This window comes from Pterocles gutturalis, unplaced genomic scaffold, assembly GCF_000699245.1.
Source record: "Pterocles gutturalis isolate BGI_N339 unplaced genomic scaffold, ASM69924v1 scaffold3944, whole genome shotgun sequence".
NCBI classification, from domain to species: Eukaryota; Metazoa; Chordata; class Aves; order Pterocliformes; family Pteroclidae; genus Pterocles; species Pterocles gutturalis.
This window is the reverse complement of record NW_010135427.1, coordinates 2,570-19,653: the sequence shown is the minus strand read 5'-3', so window position 1 is coordinate 19,653 and position 17,084 is coordinate 2,570. Positions and strand designations below refer to the sequence as shown.

The following is a 17,084-nucleotide window of genomic DNA, read 5'->3' as shown; positions in this document are numbered from 1 at the left end:
TTCCCTCCTGCTCAGCAACCAGCACTGAGACTGGAAAGCACCACAGTCCAGGGTCCCTTGCTTTCCCAAATTTTTAGCATCCCTGCCAAATCGCATAACTCTTCTCCACTCCTTGTATCAGAATCTGCATTTTCTTCTCTCCAGACTTATCTTACTACTCCTTGTATCAGAATCTGCATTTTCTTCACTCCAGACTATCTTACGACAGCTACCAACTGCCTCACTGGTTTTGATTTTTCCACTATTGGACAAGCTAACAAGACAATGTGAACACTATTCTCTCCTCCAACAAAAAAAAAAAAAAAAAAATCCCAATATAATCCAGTTTTCTCAACTCTGTTAAGAACACAAACGAATACATCTAATGCTTTTACTCTGGCTTTTTGCACATCATGACTCTATATTACCATACAGTCTGCCGTTTAACGGACTTTGGCATTAAAATGTGCAACATTACGTCTGAAAATAAAATTCTAGAGCAAAGATGTTTTAAGTGCCAGTAAATTAACTACAGCAATTAAAAGGTGGGACCGGAAAAATCTATTCCTTATCTCTGCATATTCCTTATCTCTTCATACTGGCAGCAGCAGGAGTGACTGACTAACCTGTGGTCTTCCTGGATGACTGGTGCCAATGCAAATTTCAATAACTATTAACAGATAAAAGGTTTCAACCTGGCCCCTGTAGATATTCTAATTCTAAGAAGCCATTTCAGGCATCGTCAGTTCCACAGACAACGCTGCCACCTCCCTCTCCAGTTTTGCCATGCAGGTCTCGCAGGAGAACACACTTGAGCTAGGTTAGAGCTCAGATTTTTGTTCCAAATCATTGTTTTGGCCACATACAGTTGCCCTCTTTTCATTCCAGACTACAGCATTTTATACCTCTGGTGAGTTTTTATCCATGTCCGTCAAATCCTTTGAAAGAACTGAAAGGGCAACATCTTTCTGCAGATGCCACAGCGTAGTTGAGTAGATCTCCATGCCTTCTACTCTGTAGTTTTCAATCCTCCTTACTTCTGAAAATATTCTCTCAGCCTAAGAACAGAAATTAAACTTCAGACAGAATTCCACCCACCAAAGCACAGCACACAGGTCAAGGTTAGAAGCTCATCCATCCAGAGCGAGCATCCTCTTTGCTTTGTAAGTGTACTACAGAGGTACAAGTCCTGTAACCTCCCCTTCAAGCGAAGGAAGCGACTACACCCCGACATGCCAGCAGAAATGCAGCCAGCCCTCCCTGCTGCTGCCTGAGATGACAGTTCTGTCTCTATCACAGTGAACAAGCAATGCAAAAAAAGTCACCCACAAACTCAGGAAAAGTGTAGCACGCTTTTATGGGCCAGGTATGACTTAGTGCAATAGCTGTCATCTGTTAGAATGGCTCTGGAGCGCTACACCCCTCCAGACATGTTGTGTAATAATTACAAGGCAAAAGGCAACAGGACAATCGCTGCAGCAAACACTGCTGATGGGGGGGACGGGGGACAGGCGTAAGCATGGGACAACGCGTGGATGTGCTTTGCTTTCACGTGAGCAGCTCTGCTTCTGGGCGACAGTTGACTAGTGAAGGCTTTCTGATTATCTGTTTCATAAGCTGACATTTCAGGTTTTAACACTCAAAGCAGCAGCAAGGGGAGAAGCCCAGCTTTGGGAAACATCTGGGTCTGTAGCCTCGGTTTTCAAAATAAACTATTGAGAAGCACAATGTGCTCATCTCTGATTAGATTGTGTGTACAGTTCAAAAACTGGTTCTGAAACACATTGCATCTGTCAAACGGTGTTTTAAAAACTTCTACAGAACCCGACACATCAGCTATCAGGCCATGAGTGACAAGGAGTGTTCAACTGCTGGACTACCCCAAACTGCTCGCTTCTGCTTCGGAAGCAGTTTGCCAACACCTCAGTTGTCCCAAGGAGGCTGCAAAGAAAACCAGACCACTGATGGAATCTGCGTTAACAAAAAAGGGTGAGAGGAGTTCTTGCTTTTAGAACTCAAACGGTTTCAGTGATCTCATTTACAGCATTGCAGCACAGTTACATCAGCATGGCTGCAGGTGACAATGCAGAGAGGCAAGGAGGAGACCACAGCAGCTGGATGCAAGAGGAAATAACATTAAAATAAACCTAAAGCGTAACTCAGCCTCTTCAGGACAGCCGAATGCCTCCTGATGCAGACTGAAGATCTAAGGCCATTCCAGGTATTACTTTTACGTTCATACAATTCTCTCAAGTGTAAACTTCACACAGCTTTTGCAGGAAGCTTGCAGGTTTTGTGCAGAGCTACTCAAAACAGAAGTGAAAAAGAGCAAGAACACAGTTCCTACCTGCATGTATTCTGCAAGTTCGAAGTAAGCTCTCCCAATTTGGCACAGCACCCAGCCAGTGTTGTAGTGGTGGGATGGTAAATGGCTTAAAATATTTATCGCTTCTTTACAGTTGTACGAACACAAGGCTAAATAACCTTTCCCCATGTCACGGAGAAGGCTCATCAAACCTTCTAGGAGAAAAATACAGTAAATAAAAGTGGAAAACAGACAACCGAGACTTATTTACTTGAAATTACTAATCCTGCCAACTCTTAATTCCAGGAGGCACTGCTCCTCAACTTGCTTATGAAAATCTTTTAGGAGTTCTGCAACACAGGCTTATGCACTCTTAACTTAGGTGTAATATTCTAAACATCAACCCTCATAATGGAAGTCAGATAGTAACGAGTTCTTAAATCAGAATGCTCAGGAACAGAGAAACTCTGAAGTTCAGGGCAACTGGAGTTTTGCATTTCCAGCAGCTATTCAAACATTTCGTGAGGTCTGAACACAGTTTCCACATGTCTGGTATCCATGGACACATCTTGCTGCCTGGAAACGTTATCGAGCCAAAAGAGAGGAATTCAGTTTGCTGAGGGTTTTCTGACAATCTGAACAAAGACTCTTTTTAAACAAATGGGAAATATGAAGGGAGAACAGACTATGTAAACCAAGTTTTGAGGGAAGATGACTGGGTTACTCATAGCTCCTTTGGATCACTTTCCAAGGACCTTGCCTGAAAGTATTTTAATCATTAATAAGAACCACAGCCTGCAAGATATATCTGCTTACAACTAGCCACTTCTTAGTACTTCTTTACACGCTCTTTGTAAGTTAACTAGAAGAGACTGAATTCAGCATCCTTATAATTATACAAAGGTGATAGCTGCAGGCTAACGGAAACAAGCAAGAAAGAAACACTGGAGCAAAACTTTTTTTCATTCAACTTGAAAAGACACATGATGCTTTACTCTACTACAGTCCAATAGTGTTCAAACAGACCTGCTGCTGCCTTCTGTAGTGTAAAAGCCTGGATCTGTGGCGCGACAGTAGAAATTTTCCCTTCTGAAATGATGGAAGAGTCCAGTTTGGTAATTTCCAAACTGTCATTTAAATTTGGTTGAGTTATTCCTCCCTTATTTGTTTTACTTTTTGTTTTTCTGTTTGGAATCTTAGGTGGAAACTTCATTTTTAATTTTTTGCTATTTTCCTGCAAATAAGGAGAGTGAGAGTTACAAATACAAAAGTCTTTTAAATTCAGACAACTAAAGATGAAAGTGAATTGTGCACAATTATATTTATGCCTCTTTGCAGACTTAACAATGGCACCCAGCTGTTTGACTTTTAAACTTCAGTATGTATCTTTTTTGTTCATGATACTCTTCTTCCTACTATTTTAGTTGAGCACTCTTGAGAGCTTAAAAACAACATACTACAGCATCGTGATGCGTTTTGCACAGCCAGATATTTCATAAGTTCTGCTTATACAGAACCTGGTTTTAAGCTGCTAGAATTACTGTGCACGTGGAGGAATTATTAGTGCAGTGGTATGGGTAAGAAACCCGCAAGTTTGCAGAACGCACAAAGTTTGTTACCTTTGTTGTAGAGCTATCACTAGTAAACAGGCGAGAGCTTCTTCGAGGCAGTGCGTTTGGTGGAGCAGCAATTGTTGGGCTCAATACCTGAGGTGTTGTACTGAAAACAAACAGCAAATTAAAAAAAAATAAAGTTATTTTCTCCATTTTGAATAAAAACAGCTTTTATCTTTATTTTAAACAAAAAAGCTCAAGCACTATTGCATGGATATTCCCATTTCAAGGGACGAAAAAAACCAAATCTACCTGTTGCACGTCAAGAACATGAGCAGAACTTCCTCCCAGCTACTTTTGCATTTATTGATGAAATGGTCTAACTGCAAAGGAGATTTAAAACAAACAGACCAACCACCAAGCACGAGCTTCCTACTTACACACAGGAGTTATTTTACCCAACAAAAAAATACACTTCTTCATCCAAAGAGGAATTCCTCAGGGACATCCACGCAAGCTGGGCAAATAAAGTGCCAAATTCCTTCAAGAAAGGAAATGCAAAACGTAATACCAAGACAAATTTTTTTTCCCCCCCTACCTCGTCTGCGGGCCAGAGCTCTGTGTTTGTGCAACAAGAATTGGAGTGACTTCCCGGCTATTTCCGCTCTGTGAGAAGACAGATTTTGTTCCAGCTTGGCTTATCCTGCTGACAGTCTGCATAACACAAAGTTTCTACAGGTTTGTTATTATGTCACTAAAAAGTCTCAATCTCGGCTATACCAAACGAAATGAATTCTGCCTACCAAACACTGCACAAAGGAGGATAGATGGAGATTATTTTAACAAAGGGTGAGGGTTCCCCCACCCCAAAGAGCAACGATCAAAAGTATTTCTCATTCTACCTGGTAAGCTTGGTGTTACTGGCATTTTAACAACTTTATGCACATTATTTGAAAGATTAAAAATCTCCATCTAGTGGCAAGAAACTAGATGTTAGGATGTTTGTACAAGAGCAAAAGAGAATTAAAATTTGTCATATTTAAAGTTCCTTCTCTGCAGAAAGTTGTACAAAAAAAAAACAACCATGAAAAGAAGAAGATTTTTGAATTCTCATGTTACAACCACATCCAGAAGCCATTCACCAGAAGCTCACCGAGGTGCTCCCTGAGCCTGCCGTTCCCCTGTTTAGCGTATCTGTTCACACCATAAATTAGTATTTCAGGAATTGAATCACTGCTGCACGAGCCTTAAACAGCTTCATCAAAAAGGGACCTGCCTTCCTCAGCACAGAAAGCGAAGAGGCAGATACCCACAGTCGTGTTAACACGGAGCAGCATTGTCACTGCACGCCAGTCGAGCAGCGCTTTGTGTGCACAAACATATTTTCTGTACCTTTGATTTGCCACAGGTTACAAGCATGGAATATGATTTAGCACCAAAACATCATCTTAGATGTTCACACATTTTTAGAGAGCCAAAAGGTGCACTTTGTTCCCACACCTCAGCGGTGTCAGGGTAGGATCTCAGAGCTGTGATAACCTGTCCCAAGACCTAAGGAACAAGTTCAGACAGAAATTGTCTGATGTGCAGACTTCCTACAAAAGGATTCTGACCAGGTCCTCCTGTCTTCTAAAGAAGCCCAAACCCTATTGCTCTGCCCTCTCCAGGGACGCTAACATTCAAGCCGGTGATGGCTGTTTGGTAGAGATGCTCTTTAAGACACCAGAAATCATCACGCGGGATCAATGACAGCACAAGCAACACCAGTTCATGCATTACCCGACTCCTACTGTTCTGTCCTTCCCCTCCCTTCTCAGTTTCCTTGTTATCAGAGGACAGCTTAGGCGGCCAGCGAGCACGCTTGCCCACTCCGATAGGAAGCCTCTGGATCCATCCTAACGTTTCATTCATTTACGTAAGTGTTTCCTAGGAAACTGCCTCCGGTAAGTCATGCCCGTTCTAGCCGCAGCTACGCTAAACCTTCTCTAGCTCGGTAATTTGAAGAGCAGACGTGAAACTGGCCAAGTAATTATTTGCATTGGACAAAGCATGTATCAGAATTCTAAGCTGTTTATTAAAATGTATTAAATATTCGTATTTATGTAGTAGCATAGATGCATCTAGGCAGGAAGCACATGCAGGGATTATGAGATTTACACCTTGGTGCTGTCACACCATTCCTAGCAAAGCAACAACAAAAAAAAAAGCAGCAAATATGACTTGATTCTGCCTTGTCATCTATCACGTAGTGCACACGTGAGATAAAATGCAGACAAGCACTCCACTGAAGAGCTGCACTTTGCTATTTCCATTTTTCAGCCTCATGAAAAATTTACCTTCCTACATACGCATGATCCACCACAAGCCAGTGTGTTCAACTGTGCCGTGGAAAACTGGGTGGTCCTGAGCAACTACAGGACAGAATCAGATCAGCCACATGAAGCATGCTTCTAGCAGACTGCTTTAGCATAGTCCAGCTCCAACAGAACAAAAGGCAAAAAAAAAAAAAGCAAGTAGGACGAAGAGAACTGACAGAAAGTGCTGCAATAGTGAGATGTCTAGAGGCACGATACCGTAACGGCTCGTGCAACGAGATTCCAGAGTTTCCAGGCACAGGCTTCAGAAAACCATCCGAAAGAAAAAGAGTTATCTGCTTACTGGCTTTTATTCTTTTAACTACTGGGCCAAGGAGAGAAGACACACAGTTTTTAACAGCTCCCAAATTTCACTTACATAATGGCACAGCAAGAGGAGCAACAACTGGATTTGTCCAGAGCATCAAACGTGGAAATTCAAGCTCTATGTTTTGAGGAATTCATCACTATTATTCACACTGAGTTTTTACTTCAAAGAGTTGGCCACCTATAAACCACTAACATCCCTCATGCAACTTCTAGATTTACTAAAAATACTGAGAAAAATCCTCAGGTTTTTTGTTTTTAGAAAGGAACAAATGTTTCTTCAACTGTCACTAACATTCCACCTCTCATTTATCACTATGGCAACTACAGCAGTTTCTTACAGAGTAAAAAAGACAATTTTTAGTTTCCTCCAGACAAGACTTAGCTGGGTGAAACAGCACCCTTCTGCCAGTCAGCCCTCCAGTCCACCAGCAGGATTTTGATTGCTCTGCTCTGTACAGTACAACTCAAACTGCTCGCAACAAATTGAGACTTCTATGATTATTCAAAGTCATCCCTGAAAATACATTTTTTTATTAAAAACCCCAAAACTTAAAGTGAAAACTCCAAGTGTGGATTGTCTTCAGACTCTACCTTGCACACTGAGAAGTTATAAACCCTCTGTTGTTCAGAATCAGTGTTTGTGCATTCCTCTCCGACAGCAGGCGGACAGACGCTACAGCACCGTCCCCAGGCTGCCTCTAGCAACACCACTCAGGCAGCCCGCACATGTCTGTGCTTTTTGGGTGCGGGGAAAAAAGGGCTTTTTTCATTAGAAACAGAAGACTATTGCTTATCATTCAAAAACTTGAGAAAACAAAAAAAATCTGTTTTGCTAGCCAAAGGATGCGACACAATAAGCTGGAAATATTTACACCGCAGCTGTCTTTACTTGCCATACGGTGTATTTTTTTCTTGCTGTCTCATTTGCTTAGCTGAAAAGATTTTCAAAATAAAAACTATGGAGGCTTTAGAAACAGTTGTTTCAATGTAACTGACTATTCTACAATGAATGATTTTATCTAACTCTCCAGGAAAGTCTGAAAAGTTTTGTCAGAAAAATACCTGACCAGCTGCAGTCAAATTTAAAATAAACTGCTCCCTGCATCTCCACCCTCACTAGCTGATAAATATCCATAAACCAGCAAACAACATTTTTATTTTGCTGCATGAAAGAACTGTTAGTAAGAGCAAGGATTTTTTTTTTGTTTTGTTGGGTTTTTTTTATACACACTTCGCAGCCAAATTATACATAAATTTAATTCTCACTAAGGGAGGCTTCAATCAGTTTCACGCTCAAACTGTTTTTCAACACCAATTTTGTGAAACAGTGGGTGAGCTGGGTTCTCCCCACTGTCAGCACAATTCAGCTCACACGCTATGGTTTATCATCTGCATTACGGATTCTTCTTTGAAGTACACTGCCACGTCAAACACCCAGAACAGCAATCAGATTCCAGAATGCAAGATACCTTCTTGGAAGGTGCTCCTGTGGATGGCACATCAATTACAGCAGAAGAGTTTGTGTAGTTTTGTAAATACGATCCATCTCCAGAGCTTGGGGTTTCTAGTGGCAAAATTCCAAAGCTGAGAACAAAACGAAGAGGAAGGGTCAGTGTCTGAATGTTAGACCACGAGAACTGCTCTGATCCTGTGGTTAAAACAGAGACCCAGATAACCAACTTTTAGTACTTTATGTTAACCCTCTAATGTCTTACCATCCTCATCTAGAAAAGAGCCTTTTTCACCTGCCTGCATAATGACTAACACACCCAGAGCATCCAAGTATTGATGGCTTGCAACATAACACTGTTTAAATAAGACGGTGTATAGGACAGAGCATATATTTACATCATCTTCAGGAGAGAGCTGTTCAAGAAATGCTCTGAAGAGTTTCTTTCAAAAGCATACTCCTTTAAAGACCTTTTCCAGTGTGAACATTGCAATAAGTATTATATTGAATCAAGAATTCCTTTCTTCCAATCAAAAATACCAACTGCTTTTAAAAAATAAACAGAAGAGATGAAAATGACAACCAAGAACAGTTCCTGAAGTTGGTCAGCTTTTGCTTCTGCAGGATTATTTATCAACACGTGCATTTGAGTACTCCGTGTGGCACCAGACATCTTTCCCATTTCAGATCGCAACCATCACCAACAGCACAGCTCTGGACAGAAATTGTTTATCTTCTCAAGGACTCACCTCGGAGTTAGGGGGCTCAAAGCTGCAGGTCCCCCCAGTAAACTCCGCCCAGTTTTTGGTTTATTTTGAGCCTGTTTAGACAATATGGCAGTTCCTGACCCAAGAGGGACAGCATCTGGTGAAATTACAGCCGAGTCAATGTAAGACATGGAAGAATCTGTGTTCAGAGAGGAGTATTTTGAATTGGAGGATTCTAAGTTGATTCTGTTCAACTCCTGAAAAATGGAAGGCAGCTGTTAGATACCCATTTTGTCCAGTAAAGCCAGAAAGACTGCTTTAAATACAATTATTATAGTGAAACTCACAATTGTGTCTTGCGGCGTTTCCATTAGGACAGTCTCAGGCTGTCTGTGGGATATGTTGTGATTAGACACCAATGTTGTGCAAGTGTTGGGCAGACAGCTGCTGAAGTTCTGTAAAGACGTTAATTTAAATGTTTGGTCAGGGTCTGGTTTTTCACCTGGAAGATTGGAAGGAGATTCGTTATTCCTGAGTCTGTACACTGACTATTCAGTCTGAAACAAGGACAAAGTATTTTAGAAGGGGTGCGTTCTTATTTCGTTGTTTTAAAACCTTTTACACTAGATCAGAAGTGTTCTTCCACTACAAAATCCTGGACAATCCATTTAAAAAAAAAACCAAAAAACAAACAGACTGAAGTTATTCTCAGAAGCACAGCTTCTAAGGGCCTATGAACTGCAGGTTGGAAAACATGGTTTTGTTAAATCCAGAAGCATGCGAGTGGTGAAAATGGAAGAAAACAAGACACAAGCTCTAAACATAGGCAAAGGATTTTAAACGCATTATTCCTCATGAAGCCACTCCCAAAGAATTCTGCTGGCATTTCCCTCACTAGTTCTGGACAAGGAGTAAAATAAACTTTACCACATGGCGATGGCAAATCGGAAAGCTTGACATAACCAGAAACATAGAAAACGGCTTCACTAGTAGAAGAGTTCTGCCAACTTACCTATTTCACACAGCGATTCAAAAGGGGACCAGAGGAAAGGATTTAAACTAAGGCTCTTTTGGTAACATTCTGATCCTTTGGCAAGCCGGTCTGTCTTGCTGCAAAAAGAATGTAACAGTTCATAGGGAAACCAGAACAGCACTTTTGTTCGAGATAGCTTTCCAGAGGAAGAGACGAAAAACAAAAACTTGGGGAGAGTCACAGCAGCATTCCTCATTTTTCAAGCCACAGAGTAATACCGAGTTCTTTTGAAGTTATTTGACATATTTAGACACAGATGAAAGTTACTTAGGCAGTCTTCAAAAAAAGTTACATAAGCACTAGTACAGCTTGAGGATTTTTGTTTTAGAAAGATGCTGTTCTTTGCAACAGTTTTTCTTTTTTGCTAACAGCAACCTGACTGCTAGCCTTCCAGCCATTTTAAACATCTACGCATAATATTCTTGCATTGAATTCAGGGCTAAACCAAAATCTGGCTACAAAGTTAGCTTCTGATTTTTTTTTTTTTGAGAACAGGTATCCTAGGGAAGATTCCAAGAACCCCACTATTCCTATTCAATCTGTTCACATTTACTGAAACTTTTCTTGTATCTAGGCAAAAGCAAAACACTTAAATTTCTAAAGTTATTCTGACTGGCAGTCCTCAAACTTTTGTTTGAGGGTTATAGCTATACACCTGTAAAATAGATAGAGAAAAATCAAAATGGCAACACTGAGAAACGGGCCTTGAGAGCTTCTCTTAGGGAAGAATACAGAACAAACCCAGAAGTATAAAACAAACAAGACTCTTGGATTGTATGCTTAACAGCCCAGAAAAGAGGAATTTGTGCTTTCAGTCAAGTCAGCAGCTCTGGGTGAAAACAAACCATTCCTGCACTTCGAAGATAGATGGCTTCCACAACCATCTACCTGCATCTTTGATACTCTGACATTGTGCAGGCCATGTAACCCACAGACAGGAGGACCCTGCGGTGACTAAAATTGGAGTTGGTCAAATAAAAAACCCCAAGCTTTATTAAAAAAAAAAAACAACAAAGCAACATTACCAGTAGACATGTCCCAGTAAAGAGAGCGTAAAGCATGCAGAGTCACCAAACTCCATAACAATGTCATCATGGCTTTTCTGTTTATTCAACACTCCACCAGATAAGATCTGCTCTCCTTCTGCAAGCCTTTGTAAAAAACAAGAGGTTTAAAGGGGTTACAAGGCTCACAGTATTGGTAGTCCAGTGTTTTCACCCTGCTGCAAACAAAAACAGAAATCCACTATCAGTGTTCACAGGTTTCAAACCACATACAAACTAGTTCCCGCGAATGACTTTTAAATCATTGATGGGTTCCTCTAGCAACATGGAGGTACGCAGTATGCTGAAGCCAAACATCTCTACTGGGAGGGGAGAAAACCAAAACAAACCCCAAACCCCCACACTGCTGCAAAGCCAGAGACACATCATACAACATGACTCTTCCAGAAGTCACTAATCTTAGGTAGAATACTAAATGGAGGACAAGAAACTCTTCTAGACACTTCATTTTTGAAGGTACTTTACCTGGTACCACACTATGACACCACTTAGTTTGTCTTTGTTTCCCCAACTAAGAAATACAATGTGTAGGGCTCCACGCACTCAGTTAAGATCCGGTGTTGGGATATGGCACAGACTTTGGATTTTAATGCCTTGCTTTCTCGCAAGAGCAGCTCCAAAGGAGAACAAAGGCTCGGTTTGCACCTACTACACCTGCAGAGAGCAGTACTGCTCACATGGAATGGACCATTCACTATTAGACTTGAAAATGACCTGATACAACTTCTGGGGATGGGAGGCATTCTTCTGGCATTTGAGACTGACATCTGCCCAAACAAATCTCTTCTTGCCTCCACTTGAAATTACACTTGTAGGTAGATGCTTCTATCAGTATAAACCATTCTCAGGAGAAAATAAGGTACATCTGTATAAATGAGCTCATGTAACAGCAGTGACAGTTAATTTTATCAAATTCTAAAGAAAAAGCTTAAGAAATCCCTCCTATCTTAACTGAAATCCCTTCAGAAGCTGATGTACTACATGCACACACCAGACTTTGTAAAAGCGAGGGAGGGAACGATCCGCTTCAAATTTATTCCACTGGGACCCTTCCAAGTAGAGCATTAACATGATTTCCCTTTCAACAGAAGATGCAAAGAAACCTGTATCCTAATAGCTCCACAAGTGTTAACAGAGTGCCAAAAGAAATACACCAAGTCAAGATATCCTCACTACTCTGAAGATGTCAAAGGACTTGCTTACTAAAGAGAGTATCAAAGGCTAAGGAGCACTCCCTGGAGAGACCTGCATTTTGGTTACAAGTTGTGAGCAGGTTCGGGAATCCTATAAAATAATTGCATCGTACTGTGTGAAATTCCAAACACCATGTTATCTATTCTAAAGAAATTAAACTTTTTTTTTGGTCACTGGAAGGGGGCCACTGAAAAAAAAACAACCCCCAAAAAAAAACAAACCAAAAAAAACCCCCAAAAACCAAAAAGCCACAACACATAACCACAAGCTATTTTCTAGAGACACATTTAAGCTTCTGTAAAGACCCCCGCAGTATTTAAAGTCTTTTAAATGAAAGTTTTTGCCCGTCTTGGCGCCTCAGTTACTCAATACTTGCAGAGGTTTCTGCAATATGGGCTAATGTTCATCAGGTCCAGATCTGAAAGCAAAATGAATTAAACTTCTAATTGTTATCTTTAGACCTGAAGGACCAATGAATTACCAGTTCATGCAATATGACAACTTTCAAAGAAAAAAAAAAAAAACCAACATTTATAACCCTGGACAGAACATAAACGATTTACTTACTTGCTGAGGTCAACACAACATTTTGCAAGCAGGTATTTACATTGTGGGGTAGTACAGCTGTGTCCCTTTAGGAGCCTGTATGCTTTATAGGCCTTTCCTGAGCGGTAGTAACACGTTGCCAGTAAAAATAGTGCTTCTTCCGAATGTACTAAAAAAATAGAAAAAAAAAATATTACAATCATTAGTCGATTGGTTTTGATACAAAGAATTTGGGGGGGAGGGAGTAAGAGATAAGAAACCAGTGAATGAAGCACATTCCAGTTCTGGGAAGCTACCAAGCCACAGATGTCCCCACGAGGCCAGTGATTGCAGGTGGACTTAAAAGTTCTTCTTGGGTAAAAACACTCCTGCCAACACGGAGTCACTGTGTTCACGTTCCGCAGCTTCTGTTCTGCAGTAGAACTGCTCATTTTAACCAGAAGCCAGATGTTTTGTTAGCAGTTAACTGCTTGAACCAAGTGACAGCCTTCATGCTGTTCTCTCTCAGCACCAAAAAAAATCCTGTTTGAAGTACTCTTGTGGATTATTATTCTGCAAAGATAGCGTCCGGATCAAGTCATAAATTTTCCTCTTGGTTGCTGCAAAAAGTGAATTCTCTTTGCTTCTACAGCCTTGGCAATTACCTTCAATCCCCCTGCACCTCACGATGTGCCGTGTTCAGGGGCGGTATGACATCCCTGAACCACTATTTCCTTTCTGCACACCTAGATTATAAGGTTCCATAATACTCTGCACAACACTTCCCACTTAAGGACCAGATGGAAGACCCCAGATTTCACAGGTAACCTTGACATTAGGAAAAAAAAAAAAAAGGTCTTTATTTCTCAGAAATTAGGTTTGTGCTTCCCTTGTTAAGGGCGTTGTGGGCATGTCAGGCAAACACTGAAAGCAAAACATTTCATTACAAAACAGAGCGTGAAACAGGTTATACAGTTTAATTCACGTTAAGCTCAAGGTGTTCAGCATGAGAAATTATTCTACGCTTGTATTTTAGCTTAAGGGTTGGGTTGTTTTTTTTTCCCATGTTAGTGATTATGGGACAATACCTTTCAAAACAGAGAAGGAAAGCTGAACAGGAGTATCGAGGAGAAAGCAGTAGAAAAGAACAAAAAGCTTATGAGGCCATGGAGGAAAGGTTAAGGAAGAAGGACTCGAACACAAGGACCCAGGAAAAGCACAGATTTGTGTTACTGCTACCTGCTCAGTGCCCAAGACATCCTAGATCTGACAGCATCACCAGGAAGTAACAATGAACAAGAATTCATCAGGAGATACCTATTCCATCTGTTCTGATTCTCATTGTCTCCATTTCACCATGCTTTTCTCTGCTGATGACAAGATTCTCTTGCAGCTAACATCAATCAACACACCTGAACAGCACTATCAGCAAAGACACTCTCAATATCAAGACAATTTATAGAATTTGCGTGGTGCATCCATCCTCAAGTGCCCTTGGAAGACATGCAATGCTTAAGGTTATAAAAAAAAATCTCTCTCCCATTTTATAGCATACACCAGATCACTGTAAACATTGTACTTAAACACACAACTGAGTTTATTTTTTTAAGGAGGTTTTACTGTAAAATAACACTGTTGCTGTTACATGATTTGATTTTCCAACCTAATCGTGAGGCGTTCTTCTGCCTTCCCCAAGCAGAAAGTTAAATTTCATCATTACAACAGGAGTAAAACAAAGCAGGACCAGAGAGGCTCAAAAATCCTAAATCAAAATTGAAAAAAGCATCACCTTTGTATCTACAATGTACATACCTTCTGCATATAATCTCTCTGCGAGGAACACGGCATCACGGTAAGCATAGTGGTTAAGTGCTTGCCATATAGCAGCCTGCAAGACAAGATAATAATCTAAATTTAGAGAGAAGCTTTAAAAACGCAAAAACTCATTAGCTCTTGCTGTCAAAAGGCAAAGTTCAATATTGTTTTACTGGAGTCATAAGAACAGAGAAGAATAAACACAGGGCAAGTTTTAGTTGTTTCAACTATTAGTAAGGAGGCTTAAAATAAACCCAAAAACTTAGCGCTGAAGTCATGAACCAATCTCAGAACGTTGCTCACTGGTTACTGCACACAACCATCCCTAAATCTCAGCCAGCGCGCACTGGAATAACAGCGAGTGCGTCCTCTCCTTACTGCCTCTCAGCCTGGCGCATAACTGAGCACAGATTATCACAAATTACCAAACAACAACACGTTAAGGAAAGGCGAGAACAAAAACCACCCCCCAACTGGCTACCACAGCTTTCCATTTTGTTCTTCACTGCACCCAAGGGGCAGGAAAAACCAAAGGTGCCCAACGCGTTTTAATGGCATTACGCCGTTAGGTTTGAACTATCTCATCTTGAGACATGTCAAACCAAAAACCACCAGGACTAGAAATCACACCAGGGTCTGGGGTGGTCACTGTAAGACTGCTGTTGATGGACGACGTTAGGAATACAGCATCTTCCTCAAAGAGAGATCAGTGTTCCCTTAAGAACCGCAATGAATGCGATCCACTGCTTTTTGTCGCAGCGTTTTGTTTGGGTCTTTGCTCATCAGCCACTAATTAGGACTGTGAGGTATCACAGAATAATGAATGCAATGCAAATGAGATGGACAAACTGATACACACAGATATATAGGAAGGCAACCTACTTCTGCACTCTGCTCATACACCTGCTCAAAACCAGCCACCTGCTGCAGGGTACTGTCTTGCCTTTCCATGAACACCACGCTCAAGAGTTTGGGACTGTCAATATTTGTGCGGACTCAGAAGATGGCACCACTCCAGTGAAACACAAACCAAACACACACACAGGTGTACCCCACTAAGGGAGCTGTCACCAGGAGCTGAGCTACAGGCACGAGCTGTCCAGCAAAAGCCTAGCGCTGGCGTACGGATGTTTCACGACAAACGCTGCTTGGCCAATTTTCTTCAGATCGGATTAAAAGCCTTCTCTTATCTGTAAAAGAGGGGTGGGATGGGAAAAATAATTCCTTTGGAGCTCTACTCAGCCTTTCCTCCCCACCTACTACAAGCAGTGGCGTGCAGCCTTATCGGGGTTGGTGTGCAGAGGTTCTTGGGGCTGGTGGCAGGACAGCAGTCTCGCTCGAGGTCCCAAGTCGTTTCCCATCAGCAGCAAACGGACATCTTGCAGTAGTTTGTCACTACTGATCCAAACAAGATCTGAACTTCTGAACTCAAGGCACTGCGGTCTAGTATTTCTCCAATATTCATGAGCAACCAGAGACAACAGAATTAGTTTCTTATACCTATCAGACACTCAAAAATTAAAAGAAATCTTCCAGAGCTAAAGAAATGGTATTCCCAGTAGGAAAGGCAAGCACCAATCTCATCTAAAAAAAAAAATTCAAACATCACATAGAGTTACATGTACCATATGCTACTTCTTCCAACACAAACTTGACAAACTCAGGGTGTGAAAAATGTGCGAGTTCTCTTCACGGGAAGCCTACACAGTCCTCACGAACAGTACACACCAGAGATTCCAATTACTACATGGAATATTATACATAAAAATCTCTACAGAGATGCTATTTTCTTCTATCAGTAGGTCCCAACAATATACTTAAAAAGTCAACAGGTACTTTTAAGCTCGTGTGAAAGTTTTATCTTATTTTGATTATTATAACACAAACACCTTATTTTTCTCTGGCTGTATTCCACACTTCAGATAACCTCAGCCAGAGGCTGCGTGAAGTCCTTGCTCCCTTTTACCTTGAAAAGCTCCAAGGCTGTACGCTGTTCAGTGTGCCACACGCAGCGTGGTATAAAAAGTACGAGACAGAAGGAGGGTAGAAAAAAAAAATCTTTCATACTATACCCAAGCTAGAGCAGCCTAAGGTCTGCTTTTTCTTTTGCTCTCAGAAGCAGCTCTTCCTTTCCCCAGTCACGAGTGACATTTAGATGAATCTATCCAAGTTGTGCTGTCTTCAGGTTAAAAATACTGGCTGTACAGGGATGGAACTCGGCATGCTTACAAAACAAAGGTATGGGGGTGGTGGTGGTGGTGAAATCCAGGTCATTTGACTCCTCAAACAGGAGCAGGTTGCCAGAAACAACCTTGCCAAAAGCTAAGAGGGGACACAAGTGATTTTCGGCTGTATCGCAGCCACACTTAGGGAAGTTACGCTACATGCTGCCTCAAATCACAGTCCCAGTGAAAGTAAGAAGTCAGCTGGGAGCATCCCTGTTACGTAATAATTGTCATTTTCCAACCCAAAAGGTGCAAATTGGACTCACGCCTTCAAAAGACGAATGCTGAAGACTGGATCCTTGCATAGACGCTCCCAAAAGCGGGAAGAGGAAAGGAAGGTGGTGGGGAATCAGCCGCACCTCTGCAGGGACAATGCTCTTCAGAACATGGCTCTGAACTCTGACTGTGTCTCAAACTACTCAAAAAGAGGATTCCTTGTGCACCTTTGATGTTCTTTGTCCAAAATTTGCTTCTTAAATCTCTTCATAGAGCAGTGATTTGGTTTGCTCTAGCAGGAATCCAACACAGCTACACAGCATTAGTGGCACAT

The 17,084-nt window shown here is 41.3% G+C and overlaps 1 protein-coding gene across 1 annotated transcript in view; it reads right to left on the bottom strand.

Moving 5' to 3' along the window:
* CDC27 (cell division cycle 27) overlaps positions 1–14,374 on the bottom strand; it is a 20,815-nt gene extending 6,441 nt beyond the window's left edge. Inside the window, 11 exon segments of the mRNA XM_010081866.1 lie at positions 885–1,037; positions 2,327–2,499; positions 3,311–3,518; positions 3,904–4,003; positions 4,436–4,551; positions 7,991–8,105; positions 8,721–8,935; positions 9,026–9,180; positions 9,691–9,788; positions 10,737–10,862; positions 14,307–14,374. Of these exon segments, the coding sequence (XP_010080168.1) occupies positions 885–1,037; positions 2,327–2,499; positions 3,311–3,518; positions 3,904–4,003; positions 4,436–4,551; positions 7,991–8,105; positions 8,721–8,935; positions 9,026–9,180; positions 9,691–9,788; positions 10,737–10,862; positions 14,307–14,374 (1,527 nt within the window).
* Positions 14,375–17,084: the final 2,710 nt, after the last annotated feature.